This window comes from Temnothorax longispinosus, chromosome 1 (assembly GCF_030848805.1).
Source record: "Temnothorax longispinosus isolate EJ_2023e chromosome 1, Tlon_JGU_v1, whole genome shotgun sequence".
NCBI classification, from domain to species: domain Eukaryota; kingdom Metazoa; phylum Arthropoda; class Insecta; order Hymenoptera; family Formicidae; genus Temnothorax; species Temnothorax longispinosus.
Window position 1 is genome coordinate 12,134,605 of NC_092358.1, and position 17,945 is coordinate 12,152,549.

The 17,945-nt window shown below is 35.3% G+C and overlaps 1 protein-coding gene across 7 annotated transcripts in view; it reads left to right on the forward strand.

Moving 5' to 3' along the window:
• The window catches only part of Pum (pumilio), a 122,762-nt gene that overhangs the window by 29,811 nt on the left and 75,006 nt on the right, over positions 1 to 17,945 (forward strand). For all 7 annotated transcript variants that reach the window (XM_071771393.1, XM_071771374.1, XM_071771417.1 and 4 more), the window contains 5 exons: positions 9,247 to 9,391; positions 12,588 to 12,699; positions 13,145 to 13,244; positions 13,346 to 13,476; positions 15,600 to 15,957. In XM_071771393.1, the coding sequence (XP_071627494.1) occupies positions 9,247 to 9,391; positions 12,588 to 12,699; positions 13,145 to 13,244; positions 13,346 to 13,476; positions 15,600 to 15,957 (846 nt within the window). The remainder of the gene's footprint in view (positions 1 to 9,246; positions 9,392 to 12,587; positions 12,700 to 13,144; positions 13,245 to 13,345; positions 13,477 to 15,599; positions 15,958 to 17,945) is intronic.

Here is a 17,945-nt window from a genome sequence, read left to right on the forward strand (position 1 = left end):
TGTAAGTATCAAAGATTAAATCAATTTAGAAACGACCAAAACCCATAGTCGAAAAAGTCTTGACGATTAATCTGACCAAAACCAATGGTCGAATTGTCACATTAGCCAAACGTTGTCGAATATAAAAATAGAGTTTTTCTCATTTATATTAAAATTTTACAGTTAAAATGTGTAAAAATATGTGCATGTGCATGTATTTTATAATTCCATAAGATTTTTTTATATGGATTTTATTCATATTTGTCCAATTTTTCTGTTTTATATGAGTGCGCATTTCAAATTCCGTTGCATCAAATAGTAAAACTTGTATTTTTTATCAAGTTTGCTGAATTTTATCACATAATCTGCATATTTTTTATTGTACTGTAATCCATATCTAAAAAAGAGATGAAAAGTCGATACTCGAATCTATCGAAGTTTATTGTCGTCGCTTTTCCGCGATGCCGATTGGTTCTCTCGCTGCGCTTACTTTATTTGCAGCTGTTATCGTATATTTTGATAATTGTGTGTATCAAGAAGTTAATAGTGTAATAGTAATAGCATAATGTTAAAGCCAAATAGCACGCGCGAAGCGCGCGTCTGTGGTGTCTAGTTAAGTAAATTCTACAAAGCGTGTATCAAAATGAGTAAATATATATATATGTATATATATACATATATGTATATGCGTACTTTGTATATAGAATTTGAAATTATATATTAAAGTAAAAAATGTACAAATAAATGTGTAGATTTTTTGTCATTCCACGCGTCTATAGATTCAAAATTTTGAAACATTTTTATGGGAAAAAAAGAAAAAGGTAGTAGGTAATCTGAATTTATACGTAAGAAATTGTTTCGTTATGATGCTTTTATCGTATCGATCTTCTACTATTTTTGTTTCAAGCTTTGTAAATTCTAATAGATTGCGAGAGAAGATGAAGTCGATCTGTTTCTCTCGCGAAAGTTAAAGTCGAAGCGGTTTTCGCGACTCGCGTATCATAAGCATAGGATGACTTTGAACTCGCTGTTGCATCATGCGTTCGGTGCACTCGCGTCCTGCGATCCGCGAGCGTTCGTCTCTGCTCTCACCGCCCCGCGGAGGTTACGTCACTAGCATTCAGTTAGGCGAGGTCGGGATCAGTGCGGCGCGCGGGCTCCAGGTCACGATTCGCCTTTATCCACTTTAGACTTGAACATTCGCGTGGTGATTGCCGTTAAGGGGGAGTTTCTTTTTTTTTCGCTATCGGTTTTTTCTAATTCTTTGGTGAAGAAACTATACAACGGATCAATGCGAAATTTGGCATGTGGATTTATTTATCTCTCATCTATTCACAAAAAAATTAAAAATTATTTTCTTTCAAAAATACGCCTCCCACCCCCTTCGACGCGCGATGATCCCTAGCTGACGGTGTGCACGATTTGAGTCTTCCCATTAATCCTGCAACAAAAACTCAAGAACATTTTACTTTACACACACGTAGCTATCGTTTGACGAAGCAAAAAAAAAAAATTTGAGGATCCGGTGATGTTTTGAATTCAATTTCAAAACCACCGGATCCTCAATTTTTTTTGCTTTGTCAAACGATAGCTACATGTGTGTAAAGTAAAATGTTTTTGTTGCAAGATTAATGGGAAGACTCAAATCGTGCACACCGTCAACTGGGAATCATCGCGCGTCGAGGGGGGTGGGAGGCGTATTTTTCAAAGGAAATGATTTTTTAATTTTTTTGTGAATAGATAAGAGATAAATAAATCCATATGTCAAATTTCGCATTGATCCGTTGTATAGTTTCTTCACCAGAAAATTAGAAAAACGATAAATTTAGCGAAAAAAAAGAAACTTCCCCCTTAAGTTGACGCCTCGAAAATCGAGCCATTTGAACCTCACATTCGGCAGAGCTTAGACATTTTCAAAGTTTATTTTCAAAGAATATCTTATTTATGTTGAACGAAATATCAGACATGAACGCAGATATGTTTCTCACAGTTTTTTACCTTATGATAATAATAATAATAATAATAATAATGACAATGATGATAATAATAATGATAATGATAATAATAATAATGATAATGATGATAATAATAAATAATAACAATAACAATGATAATAATAATAAATAATAATCTTTATTAACGGGGAAAAAATACTCTTCACACTATTAACCCTCAGCGTTTTTCACTGGGAGAACTAGTGCGCATCGAGTGCGCACTCGTCGCAGGCAACGTGTTTCACTGGGCGTTTCGGTGCGCGAAAACAGTGCACGCTGTTTTACTGGAAAGTCTAGTACCGAGTTTTTGCACTATAGTGCGAGAATTCGGTATCAAATGGTATCAAATACATCAGCACAATGCGCCACAAAACCGCACTGAGATGGCATTGAGAATAATGGACGTGTTTAGTTGGGAGTGCAAAAAACTCGCACTTTCAGTGCACTCCGCGGCAATGTCGCCTGAACTCCACAAGTTTCCAGTGCGCACTCAGTTCTGCCCAGTGAAAAACGCTATCAGTTACCTCTGAGAGATTCTGCACGTTTTTTAAAACTCGACCCTTTTTGAACGCGCAGTGGGGGGGGGGGGGACTTTGGACCAAGGGGAGAAAAAAATTTGAAGGTTCTAGTACTAGCCTGGCCACTTGCGAGAGTCAGTCCGGTCGAAGCAGCCGCGGCAGAAAGTGAGAAGTGGGCTTTCTGAGGGTCTCTCAGACTCTGGTGAGGTAACTGAGGGTTAACCAAATCCGGACTATTAATGAAGTAATTGAGGAGCTTAAAAATGAAAGTAAGGTCAGAGATCAATCTCTTATTTAGCATACAGTGAGAAAAAGAGAACATACATTTTACAAAATCTAATACGAAGAGTGTTTTTATATCAAGTTGAGAATTCATTTATTAATTGATATTACGAGAGTAGTCGAGAAAACTAATAAAAGTATAGATACCGAGTCGCGCATAAGAAATCTACCCTCTTTAAATAATTGCTCGAAGAGATCATTAATCGATTAATACAAGAATTTGTCTCATACAAAGTACGGTGCTGCTCGATATGAAAGATGGAGTACTGTCTCAAATCTCTAGTTAGAATGTTAAAATTGATATTCTTAACAAATCCGGACCATCAATAAAGTAATTGAGAAGCTTAAAAATGAAAGTAAGGTTAGAGATCATGGGTGTTCTAAAGAGTTAGTTAAAATGTGACGAAGTTGATGAAAATTTAATATCATATTGTGTATTCTCTTTCAAAGTTTGGGGTCAAATTTTAAATCAATTTGCAATTCAGATAAAAAGTTATCAATTCTTGAATATCCGTTTTACAAAGGGTTTTACAGAGAAAAGTGTAAACATTAAAAAATGTTACCAATATAATAATATTTATATACACAAGCAGATCATCAACAAACAAAAATATAGCAACAAAATTTGAAACGATTTACAAGAATTTTTTTTTGAAATTTCTTTTTGAAAAAAATAGTAACAGTTATTTACAGTCACTAAATCTACGTCTTTTACATTTTATTAGATGTTCCGTAACTATTTATATACATTTTTTTGTCTTTGGATCCCTGGAGAATTAATATCAGAGTTTTTAATATTTCCTGCATACTTTGGTTGGGACGGTACCTATAGAACATTCTTAAGGAGGGTGGTTACTCAAATCAATTTGATAAGAATTAGTTCAAATTTATGGAAAATATTCGTTTATGGAAATCTATCGTCCATGCCAAAGTTGAAGATAATTGTCTGCATGGTTGTCGAGTAATTAATTATTGAAGTTATATTCTTGTCTCTCTCTTATACATGGGCAACACAGCAAAAATGTTACCTAACCTGTAACGTAACTCGAAAGCATATTAAAAATGATAAGAATTTAATGAAAATAGGTGCAAATAACTCTTTACATATTTAGGAAGAACTTCTCGAGGACTGAAATGATTCGTCTTTTTAGTTAACAAGAAAAAAAAAACCGGACCACATTTATTATTTCCACATTTCAACGTGGATAATGTATTTGGGTTTTAATTGTACAAACAACTCTTTTTAGACCTTAAGAAACAGCAATTGAATGCATTCTACATATTTATTTGCTAAAATTCGTTTATTTCACGCGACGAAAATCTAACCTACATGCTTTTTTTCTGCCGCGCCGTCTGCCCCGCAGCGGGACGCTGACCAACCTCTTTAACCCGTTGTGGTCACATGGGGTCCAGTGGACCCCAGGCTTTTTTTTCAAGTATACTATTTTGAGAGTAAAACGCAGGTAGTTTTTTTGCTCTATCTAAAAAAATTTTGATGAATATTTTTGTAAAAAAAGTCAAATTTCTCGAAAAAAAATAATTTTTTTTCGCGTTTTTTTTAACATAAAAAATTTTTTAAAATTATTGGATTATAAAGAGGAAGTCATAAACTAAATTCCAGTTCAAGGTTTGAGTCGATACATCAAAAAGAACGCAAATGGCAACTGTTCTGGGGTCCATTGGACCCCATGTGACCACTACGTTATTTTTAAGAGGTGTGACCACAACGGGTTAAGGAGGTTTGTCGCATGTGCTATGTATAATATATTTTGTTTTCTTGATTAAACACAGTGTAAAGCTAGTCTCAGAAATGATTCATAACCAACATGTTACCATTGGGACAGAAAAAGCATAAAAATCGCAATTTTGTCCCATTTTTGTACTTGATATTGTTTAAATAAATTATTTAAAAAAATATAACAAAAAATTAAAAAAGTAATTGCAATTCTTGTTGTAATAGAAGTGTACCATAAAAATTTCATTCATTTTTACTGTACAGGATCAGAGATACATAATATGATATTTACATGGGGAGTATATATGTTACAGTTAAAACCCGAAATCCGTCAAAACCCGAATTTACTGGTAAATTCTAGTTTTAACTAAGCCAGCTTGGCAATTCGCGTTCTAACTGAAATAATTTAGTCAAAACTAGAATTGACCGAATGCTTTAGTATGTTCGCGTTCTAACTGAAAAAATTTAGTAAAAACTAGAATTAACTGACTGCTTTAGTAAATTCGCGGTCTAACGTGTTTCTCTTAGGGCCAATTTCACCAACCACAGTTAGCTTAACCGACGGTTAAAGTTAGCAGGATTGACCAATAGAAAGCAGGGTGGATTCATTTCTATTGGTCAATTCTGCTAACTTTAACCATCGGTTAAGCTAACTGTGGTTGGTGAAATTGGCCCTTACAGTCAAAACGCGAAATCTCTTAATCGGCTATGCTATACATACATGTGTTACGCCCAAACACCGAAATCGCTTAGTGAGCGAAAAAAAACATCCACAACGCGATGTGTGCATTTGAGAAACGTCCACGACGCGTTCTGCATAACTTGCATGTACTTTAAGTTATAAAGCGAGATCCACGCTGCCTACCGGCGGAGGTGGGTGCGGGAGGGGAGCCACCTCCGCCGGTAGGCAGCGTGGACCTCGCTTTGTAACTTAAAGTACATGCAAGTTATGCAGTACGCGTTGTGGACGTTTCTCAGATGCACACATCGCGTTGTGAACGATCAGCACCGTCCACAACTGTACTGACTTGCACGACTGCACGTATTAGACAATTGACTAGCGCGCCGGCGCGGCGACACGTTAGAACGCGAATTCACTAAGAGCAATCAGTCAATTCTAGTTTTAATTAACTTATTTTAGTTAAAACGCGAATTTACCAGTAAATTTGGGTTTTGACGGATTTCGGGTTTTAACTGTAACATATATATATGTACGCACACGCACGCACGCATACACACACACACACACACACACACACACACACACACACACACACACACACACACACACACACACACACACACACACACACAATTTCTGTAAATTTCAGCTTTATCTCTCTGTTTTGACATAAGCGATATCCTTAATCTCCTATTCTCTAAAGTAAGGTAGAGGTACGAATACCCGGACACAAGCATAGGAAATGTACCAATACCTGAACACGTATCTGTGTCTGGATATCTTTAAAAAAATATAAATTTATGAAAATAAACGCTTGGATATTATAACTAAAGTTTCAAATTACAAGAAAAAATACTTTTATCTTTGATCTTAATTCGCGTTATACTTATAAATAATAAAGGTGTCCGGATATAGGTACATGTCCGGGTATTGGTACCTTTACCTTAAATATATTGAGTCTTTCTGATGGTACAGTACTCATGCATGACAGGTGATTGATATGGGATGCTTATGCAGTAGGCAACCAGACGTAAGAATTTGTGCTACACATGTTCAATCAAAAATACGATGGTGATTATAATAAGGAGACCAAACGATAGAGCAGTACTTTCTAACTTAAAACGAACTGAAGTGCAATATAATAATTTTAATGTGGTTATAGGGGAGACCGGGAATATCTGTCTACAATTTACGCTTTTTTTCATGTTTACTAAAAACTAATAAAGATATTTAGCTGAACACATTTTAATGGTGCGAGCTTTCTACAAAAAAGTAATTATAGTTCATCTTATTTTAACATTTTAAAAAGATGAATTATTTAAGTAGACCAATCGAGCGTAGGCAGATGGGCTCGTATGCGGGGCTATCTGGTCACATTCAAGGGACTATTTGTCCATAATAAAATAAAAAAACGTTATATTATTTTTTATACTTATTTATAATATTATTTATTATTAATATGTAATATTGAAAAAACTACCCAGTTGAAACAGTCAGAGCAATAATAGGAGTTTTGTGTAGACTTTCTGATAGGATTCCTGCGTGGAGCTGGCTTTTCTTTATATTCAGTGGCATGAAACTGATTTTGAGTTTGTTGCAAAATCAATATGAGTTTCTTTTATCCCCTTAATTCTTTAATCCTTTTTTTTGCATTTAAGACCTTTACTTTTTTCTCAGTAGCGTTTGAAATTAAAAATACTAAATAATTTAAGACAAACTGATATATCTACTTGACGTGTATTTTTAAAATAAAAATTTTGTGACAATTCTTGAGTCGCAGGATCAAGTAGCTGCTGGCAGGTCACTTTTTTACAATAGCGAATGTGACTTCGAACATTTATTTCGAATTCTAACGTTTTTTTTGCGAAGATTCTCGCTCGATTTTTATTTTCTTTTAATCGCTATAATTTTATTGGATATGTCTATCTTATCCGTCTTTCTTTTAGTTACGCACAATTATCTATGTATAAAAGAACAATCCATCATTGAAGTGCGTGGACACATTGCCCCATTAAAAAGAAGGCCCAGCCCTGACCACATTTTTCAGTCTTTAGCATGTTGCGAATTTTAGATTATGCGGAATTAAGGTTTCTGTATGGTCACCGCGGCCATATTGGATTCTTACTATCGAGGCGAGGAAAACACCCAATTTTGTCGTGTATGCCATTTTCAAATAAAAAGACATTTCAATAAAACATCACTATAGATCGTTTCAGAACACTTCCGAAATTGATCGAAAACTACCCTTTTCCCTCGACAATAAACAAACAGCCATAAAACGAAGCCTAAACATACGGGAATAACAGCCGTTTAATCGAAAGGAGGTGAAAACGTTCCTTCTGCATGCAAATCTTACTTTTCGGTCAATTTTACGACTTTCACGAATACGTTAAACGTTAGAGCACAAGCACAGAGCGAATAATAAAGAAATAGCATGCACAACAAAATAGGTTGTCAACATATCATAAAGGACAGAATTCTCCATTGGAGAGAGTTCTGATTTTTGCCGCGACGGTACGTCGCCACCGTCAACGCAGAGTTCTCGGCTCAGGGACCAGGCGCCTTAAGATTTGACGCTTCTTACATCTGATATATAATTATATATTAAGTGATAATATTATAAATTGTTTGCTTTAATTTGAGTTAGTTAAACTACTGTTAAACTATCTAATTAACTACCTAGTTAAACTACTGTTAAACTACCTAATAAACTACTGTCGCACAACAATTTTTTCAATCGTCGAAAAAAGTTAATAATTGTTTTCGCTTTTTTTGCAACGCATAGTATGTGTGAAAAGCAGAGAACAAAAGGTTTTGAATCTCTTATGTAGAGCTTTTTTCAGTTAGTTGTTGGAATGGTAGAGATATCTATTTTTTAACACCTGAGATAGCAGTACTATGGACACATAGCTCTTATAGCTCCGATCTCTATTCTTAAATGAAAATGAATTTAAGCGTCTTATAAGCAGATGAAACTATTAATTGTATGTGTGTGTTAAATGATAAGTCAGCACTAAGACACCGAGATCACGAGCGTCGCGTACTGCTGAGAGAGGCGAACCATCAAGAGTATAATTATATAAATAGGTATGACACCAGACCTAAAAATATAAGCCCATGTTGCCATAAAATTGCATCAGCAGGTCCATCAATCTGTCGATACATTTTAAGAACATCAGCATATAACAAGCAGTAGCAATATTAAAAATATTATGTTAGACAAATTCTTTAATATTAAAGGAATAGACGAGAGATTTTACGAATTTTTGTTAAACGAGCTTGATGGTAAATAAAAATATTTGTTTATTTTAAATTAATATTTTATGATGACCAGAGTGTTTATTTAATTTATTTTTTCTGACGTTGTAATTTAGCATAGTTGCGGCGAGAGATCAAGAGTCTTGAATCTGTGGATTCAATTTTCTATTTTTTTCTGAGACAGATAGCGTAAAAAGCAATGCAAAATTAATAGAACTTAAGATCTGACGTAAGATGTAAAGTGGCGGTGTACATTATTGAAATCGGTCTCTTTTTTTAGTCTTCACGAATTTTGTTCATGTGGAAATAGACTTATTATTCGTATTCGACAATTGCGTCAATGCGGGTTATCGATTCCGTAGCATCTGTCCCTGAAACATTTTCCTCGTTCCGAAATATAGGTACAGAACGGCGTAAATATATATATTTTCAAGAGTAGAGCTATGTATGAACACGTGTGGGTGCGTGCACGATGGATCAGTGGGGCGCGATGTTAATTACACCGTTACGCTTATTGCGGAAGCAGAATTTCGCCGATGCGTTGCTAGAACGGGTAATGTGGTGCATTACGGAACCGTTAATCTTGTCTTTTGGAAACTTTTAATTTTCTAATGCAAGTGGCCGTTTCTTCGTATCTCTTTACTTTCCTAGGAAAGAGGAAGGAGCGCTATAGGAAAAATAGATATATATATAAAGAAATGAGAGAACTCCTGTGGGAGTTTCGTGTCAACACGCGTGCTTCAGGGTGTTCACTGACCTCCGAATGCTCACGATCTGTTCTCCTTTTTTATGTTTCAGATCGCTCCCTCGACAAAAAAGCTCTGGGGCGTGGACGAGGGCGGCTCTAAGGACGAAGGGGGTGTAAAAGGCGGTGGGACCCTGCTTCACCTGGGCGACCACCCGACCACCATGTGGCGGGATTCCACCTGGAGCACGACATCAGGTACGAGTCGCGCGCAATCAAATTGTTGATGCGTCGTCCGTTTAGCGGGATTTCAATCGGCGCGGACGACGGAAGTGCTTACGAAGCTCGAGCACGATCGAGTGGAGTAATCTGAACGTTCGTTTGGTTAAGCACAAGGGTCGCAAACAGCCGACGCGGAACGCCTACGCTGGTTACATTCGTGTATTGTACGCGAAACGCAGCACCCAGTAGTGTCCTATTATTGCTATAGCAACATTGATGACAATTTCAAGTAATTCCAATGTTATATACATGTCTATTCGTACAACGCGATTTACTTCTTTTTCACGCGTTACGTGCTCCAAGAAGCGCTAACAGCCGAAAAAGTCAGCGCTAATAAGAGCTGAATCGTATTCTTATGTAGTTCGAATGGAAACTTAAACTTTGTTGTTAGTTTAACGGTCGTTAACGGAGGGAGATTGTCAAACTGGATCGGAAGAATCGCCTTCGGCGTTAGAGGAGTGCGCCGATCGATCATAGACCCATTGTCTCTGTTTGCGAAAGGCGACATATCTGTGTAAGAAATACGGGATACGAACCGATGCCGCGTATTTTACGTCGAGCACGCTTATTGATTGATACAGCAGTACAAGAACAACATGTAGATATAATACATATACGCAGCTCGCTCGCCGCCGTCATCGTCTTCCGTTGAAGGGAGGTCGGTAGGGGAAGAAGGGGGTAGAAACCAAGCTTTTTCACAGCGCACTTGATCGATTAAATGACAACATTGACTAAATTGAAAATAATAATTTTGAAAGCTCTTTTCATATCATTTCTTCTTTAATTCTCTCGAGATAGGATTTTTTTGTAATTTTGCATTTTGTTTTATGATATATTTTTAAAAATATTTTATAATTTAAACTTAATGGGATCATCTAAAAGATAAAAATACCTGGAAATTTTTAGCGTCTTATATTTCAAATTGAATACGGGGAGGAAATATTTTACAGAGATTTTTTATGAAATATTTAGATGTTTGTCATTTCTGGAGTTGTTACTTTAATATTTAACCACAATTATACTTGATAGCGTGACATTTTCACGTGATAATTGATATGATAATTGGTTTAGCCGTTTGATCGACTAAACATGTGATACGTTAATAAGCAAGGTAACATATCCGCAACGTATAGTTTCAAGAAGAAATTCCTTTTTGTTGATATCTTAAATAGTTCTAAGCGCATATAGTAGATTGTTTGCGATGACTAATGCTGTATGTCACTTTCTTCGGTCGTAAAACGTATAATCATATTGTCGTATGCTAAATGTTACCGGATGCTGTCTAATATAACGCATAATAAACGCTTGTTATGTGATTCGAGATCTGGTTCTTCAAATTGCAACTCTTACGCGAGTAAAACGCAAAATATCGAAAATCTGAATCAGTTGAAAAAAAAAAGAGGAAGATATTCGTCTAAAAGTTGAAGATGATAAAAACATTTGGAAGCATTTATAATTTTGTATATATGCGATATTTCCATCGCTAAATATTTTAAGCTTTTCCATTTCTCATAAACTTTTAAATAATTTAGAAACATATAGAAAATAAATAATAATGACATTTAAGTATAGAATTATATATAGCAGGCAATATCACAAATCTACTTGTACGTTAATCAAGTCTTTGAACTCCAAAATTCTGGAATGCTAAAAGGATGTAAATGTTCAGACACAATGCGCACTTTTTAAAAATACTTTCAGAAAGCGCATGTATCACAATTACATGCTGTGCACATTTGGCCTTATGTAGATTTTGACACTTATTACATTCACAATTAGTAGATATTTTTAAATCAAATAGATTTGTCCAAATACTTTCATCCCTTTACTTTAACACACAAGCGTTCCAATATTCACTGCCAGTATTGAAAATCTATAGTTTACATTTTACATTACATATGCTATAGATTTTCAGTACTGGCAGTGCATATCTACTGTTTACTCTTTTATGCTAATGTTTAATTGGTGCCACAAATAAACACAAATATTTGCGTGAGTCTCTGAATCATGAATGCACAATATCATATGTGATTCGTCTGATCTAAAAATATCTAATAAATTTGTATTATATGAATATTAAGATTTATGCGATGCCAGTGTATATACAGGGTGTACTCATAATGTATACACCGGGTGAAACACCTGATTTTTTTGCAAGTGCGGTACATACATATACTAGAAGCGGCGATTGTGGCTGCGGATTGTGAATGTAAATATAAATATAGTTGTTGACATGATGTGAATGTAGCGATGAAAGTGACAGTCGTGGCCCTGGCAGTGAATGTGGCAGTGGATGTAGATAAGGATGTGGATGCGGATATGGATGTGGATGTAGATGTGTATGTGGGTACGGATACAGATATGGATGTGGGTATGGTGGTGGCGGCGGTGGTAGCGGCCGTCATGTGTGCGTCACACCGCGATAGGTGCAACGCGGTTGTTGCTATGGCGACAGACGCCCGGCATCAGAGGCGGCAGGCGGCAGTAGGGGCAACGTCCCAATGCCCAGGATCGTATCTACTGATCCACCCCGTTAGCGAGCACCCCGAGCGACCATCAACCCCCCGACCGTCGTCCAGCTGGGCCGCCGCACCGTTGTATTGGCGCCGCGCGCGTGAAAGCGCGGAACAAACTTCTCTATCTATGGAAGCCCTCAACGGAATCTTGTTCGATAATGCTCATGGCCGTGGTTGCTTCTGATGCTTTCAACATAACTACGAGTCAATATAAAGGAGAATCAATAGACACACACACACACACACACACATACATATATATATATATATATATATTTATGTTGAAAGCATCAGACATATATACACTGGTATTTTTTTGTATATTGAGAACACATTTTTTTATCGTTATTTATACAATCCTTATATTTAATTCGATTGGGAACCGGATAGGTTTTTCGACAACTCGTATGTGACTGAGAATTCTCAAATATATAGAAAAGTATTTTAGAAAAAAGCCGATATCTAAGAACGAGAAATCAAGTTTCTCGGTTTCTACAAATTATAATATACATAGTCGATCAAAGAAAAGTATTCGCCATTGTTAGAGCTCTAACTTGAATCGTGCTAACTCTTCTGTCTTGAAGAGAGATGCTTCTGTATCACACAAATAATCTAACGTAAATGTAAATATTGTCATGTACGTTTGTCCTTTACAGATCATGCAGTGTCACAGCCAATTTCAATGGGTACGGGCAGACGTGTGGGAGTTGGAACGGGATATCACCACCAAGCATCAGAAGTCGGGACAGTACTTAGTCCTAGAAGCAGGTTCGTGTGTTATATTGTTGTCTATTTCTCGGGTATTATGCGTTTTTGTAGATACTAAACGCCAAAATAAAATATTTGCCCCGATGTCGAGGTACTGATAACTTCTACTTGTAAGAAATTGAACATGAAAGTCTTTACGAATTAAAGTTTGAAGATTACATATCTGCATATACACATGATAAAATCTTGTATTTTTTTTACCAAGTTGGTTTTATTCTAATAAAATTTTAACGAAAGAATCGTTAAATGATTATAATGATTAATGTTAAAGTTATACAAGAATTGTCACGGCAAAATTTTTGTAGAAAGAGAATCGACTATAAATTCGATAAAAGTATGTATAACCAAGAGAAAGATTTTGAAGCCTCTGTTATATTTTTATTAATCCATGCTTGTGTGTTATTCTGATAGCGATATTATTGATAATGTATTTTCTTTCTTGCAGCGAAACAGGTGGTTTGGGAGTTAAAATGGTTGAATACGTTCTTGGATCGAGTCCCACTACACCAAAAGATTTGGAACCGCGAATGGTTTCTCTGAGATTGGTGAGTACTACATGATGGCGTAAACTCTTTATTGTTAGCCTTTTAAGTTTATATGTACATATGTATAGCTGTTATTTTATTTTGGTTTTTTTTATATACAGAATACCGATGCAGACAAGAAAGAAAAAGAAAAAGGTTCGGCAAGTCCTTTTGATAGCACAAAGGATGATGCTGGGCCACAGGGTAATGGATTAGCGTCTCAAAACGGTTTAGACGACGACAAAGTATTTAAGTAAGTTCTATTTTTTGCTGATTGCACTATTTAATATCAAGTACGATATGTTCATTAGTATCGTGTACTTCTTTTCAAACACAGACCGACGTTCAAATGATTGATTTTATTCGTTTTTCGCAATATTTTAACGTTTAGAATTAATTATTTATGCAATTAATCTTGAAATTAAGACTTTTGGCGAAGTGATTAAATAACGAAAAATCTTTTGTATTTTTTTTATTTTTGTACTAATTTTTTTATTTTTATTTATTTCTGTCTTTCTAAAAAATAATCTTGAAAGAAAAGAAATATTAAAAAAAGAAGTTTGACAAATTACAACAAAAATTGTAGAATTTACAATAGTATCAGATATAAGCGTTTGAATAATTATCTAGCGCAGCAAGAAATAAGATTTTTCACTATATCTTATTATATAGAGATATGTAAGTTTTTTATATATTGCATCTACTGTAATTATCGTAATAAAATAGCGTAATAGTGAAATAGTGAGCTGTCAAGGGAAAACTACACATGGCCAACGATATTACATTTTTTTCTTGTTTTCTTTTGCGATAGTTTTTCGCTCGATTCTCATTGTCAGTAATGTTGCGCCATCAGTAGCACACGACAGAAAGTACAATCGACAACGACGTTACCGACATTGTTTTTCTGTTTTTGTTGCATCTATGGGCCGATAATCACAGTCTCCGATTAACGTGATCCTCCGATTAAACTCACTCTTCGTCTCTTTTTAGGGGGACAGTTAGAAAGAGATGCAGAGTGAGCTTAATCGGAGGATCACGTTAATCGGAGACTGTGATATCGGCCCTATTATGTGCTGTTCATTTGCACTCTACATGTATACACTCTGTACATGTCTATTTTTATTAAATTAATTTAATCAATTCAAATCTCAGTAATTCAAAGTTTTTGAAAAAACATTGGAAAGTTTGAGAATACGGTTTTAAATTTTACTTCTAAATCATAATTAATAAAAAAGAGGAAAACTTGAAATAGTTTCTAACGATAACTTTTTTTCGACCTTTTTTTAATAAGGATTTCCGCACGAAAAAAAAAATGTATTAACAGCATCATTTTTTGTATTAATAGCATCAGTGTTATTGAGATAAAATTTATTGATGCAACATCAATATTAATGAACAAAAAACATCAGATAATTTTAATAAATAATTTAAGCATTTGATCCAATAATATTCAATTGAATTAACTTGTGGCAGCCCGTGACGTTGACGTTTAATTGAATCAACTTCATTTTTTTCCCGTGCATATCAGATCTAAATGAAAAAATTATCGTTTGCATTCATACTCAGATTTTCTTAATGTATTGGAGAGGAAAATGATACGACCAATAGGAATGTTATTATCCATGTCATTATGATAATGATAGTTTACTGTTGACGGTCGTTGTTGACGTTTATACTTTCTTTTCTCACGAGAAAAGTAAGGTGAGTCGTCTAACCTGCGGATTGCATCCTGTTACGTACGTCACATTATGCAAAATGCACCGTTACACGACATATAATTGATTGCGTGGACTCTTGGGTTTAGCATTTTTTTGTGAAATTATTATTTTAGCGGATTTACTGTAAGGGTTTTCAACTTTTAACATATATGTATAATAGAAAATAAATTTTTTTGTACTTACTTTTAACCAGAAAATGATTCTGCTAATCAAAAAGAATAAGTATTATACATGATAAATCAGAGTTTGTTAAATTTAGTCTAAATTTAATACTTGAGAAAGATTAATTTCAGAAAAGACATCGCACGTTTAAAAAATACTTTTATTACAAATCTAGAGCTTTGGAAATTAATTTCATGTTCGCTGAGCACACCGCGCATGTTCGTCATTCACAATGAGGTCCTTGACATTTACAATAAGAGCAGTTACCATTTGCAATAGCTCTTAAGAAAATTATGCCAGTTTCTTTATATAGAAAATAAAAATATGATTCTTACGCTTACTATCAACTTGTAGACTTGATAAACTATGACTAAATATTCATTATAATCGAGGCAGGCGAACAAAGCTATTATATAATCATCTTTTTGTATATATTTTAAGTTAGCTATGCTATAATCTTTACTTAGTCTGAATAATTTTTATATTTCTATTGCAGCCGCACACCCGGAAGCCGTCAACCGTCACCGGGCGAAGAAGAATTTCAGAAGAATGCCGCCGCCACCCTGGCCGTGAGCGCCGGTGGTGGTGGCGTCGTCTTGCTGAAACCCGGGATCGACGTTGTTGGCAGCGAGGAACATTTCATGGCGGCATTTGCGCCGGCACCACCGCACCATCTGCAGCATCACCAAGCGCCGCCGACTCATCATCTACAACATCCGCACTCGCACACGGCAGCGCAACTCTTCGGGGCACAAGCCCCGCCGCCGCCGCAGGGTCCACCACCCTCGCAGCAACAGCAACAACAACAAGGTCCTCCGCAGCCGCAAGACACCTCCACGCACTTCGAAGTCCAAGTAAGTCTTGTTTGATCTTTCGTTTTTATTTTATTTTAGGCGCTACCGAACGGAGAGATACTTGTGCGTCCGTCGTCGCGCAACATGAAACAAACGAATGTTGTCGACATTATTTGGATATAAATCATATTAAAAAAAGGTATAAGAAAATTTTGTTGCAAATTCTGCAAACGCAGATTTCGAATTTTTTTTTTAGTTTTGGACCAATTGTCAAACAAATTGCGCGAATTTCCGACGTTATATTATTCGTGTTAGAGCGCTTACTATTTTGACACTAATTAATATTAAGAAAATTACAAAAATTATTAACTATTAAGTAACACGCAATGAAGTAATATGAAAAACTCTAAATGGATCTAGAATAAAATATATGAAAGATTTTGACACTTGGTTAGATTGCCTTAATAGATGTTTTATTTAGTTCTATTCTAGTTTAATTACATTAATACTTTATAATAACAAAGTCGTTCGCAGTCTGCGCTTAAATAGTAAATTCGTTAGTTATTCTAATTGAGTAGTAAGTGAAAAGTTTATTGAAGGAAATAGCCAATTGACAATATAGATTGTCATATAATTTAGTGCAAGAAGAATTGTTGAAAATTTATCTCCACATTTTATTTTACAAATAAAATTTACGATACGCAAAGTCTGAAATACCGCTTTAAAAGCGGTGAAGATTAAACTGACTATATACGAATATACGTTTGAATGTAGAATACGCCGATTGATATTATAAATTGCCTTATATAGACCCGCGTAGCTTATTTATTCAAGGATTAAGCCGACTTTCATTCGCGATCGTTAAACGTTCCTTGTTTCAGCGTGAGAGTCTCTTAAGTATGAGTTGTATGTTGTCTGTTAAAAGTGGAAGTTTGTAGATTTTTCTTCACTATATTTTGCTTATTGATACTTGAAAGGATGGAGAATATGAATTTTGCATTTATACCCCTTACAATTATACCAATTTAATATTAATTAAATATACGTATAAGACAGGATAAAAAATATCCTTCCTAGTATTTATACGACCTAGTATTCATATTCAAGCGGATTTTCCTGGACGTTAATAACATTAGTTCACAAAGAATTCTTCTTAGACTTATAAAACAGTTACGATGCCACGTTGCAGTGCCGTAATGCAGTTATTACGGAGAGATTAATCTCTCGATTATGTTGTAAATGCTCATTCTTTTGAGGGCCACTCCTGATTTGTACCGCTTAGTTTTGTCGTCGCACTTTTCCCGCGCGCGGTCTTTCTTCCGAGAAAATTTTTCTAGTTTCGCCCGATTCCTCGAAGTTACTGAAGATTTCAAATGTAATCATGCAAAAGACATTGCGGAACTTGCCATAAAGCATCTAGCTTTTATCTGAACAATTGAGATACGGTTACCGTGTCTGAAAGACGGTATTGCAAAAACTCCCTATTGTTTTTTTTTTTACGCAAAAATGAATTTTATTTGTTATGAATGTTTACCGTAAATGTTATATACATGTACAAAGATGAAGAAAATTTAGTTCAGAAAGAGAAGCAGATCCCGAGGAAAATTTAAAGAAACTGTAAATTTTATTTTGATAAGAAACAACAATTTAGTATTCCTTACGTGCTTACGAGATCGATACTGCGCTTATTCTAACAATATTTACAACAATTTTTAATATTGTTTTTTTGTAACAAATTACTATCACGACTGTGATTCCAGATCGGTCTGAATGCGAAATAGAATTCAAACGGGGAATTATTTTCTAGACTTAAGTCGCACAAGAAGGAGATGCGATTAAAGCATTACTATTTTCGAATATAGCCAACCCAGAGAAAATAGCTACGTAATAGCCGTAGTTTTGCACACGTGCGTCATGTGACGTCCTGTACACGTTCGTCCGTTCTCGATGATAGAACCGACTAGTTTGGCTTTGATTCGTACATTCATCTTTCTCGTTTCTTCATCTTTCATATGTAATCAGGCTGTATTATCAAATACAGAATGAAA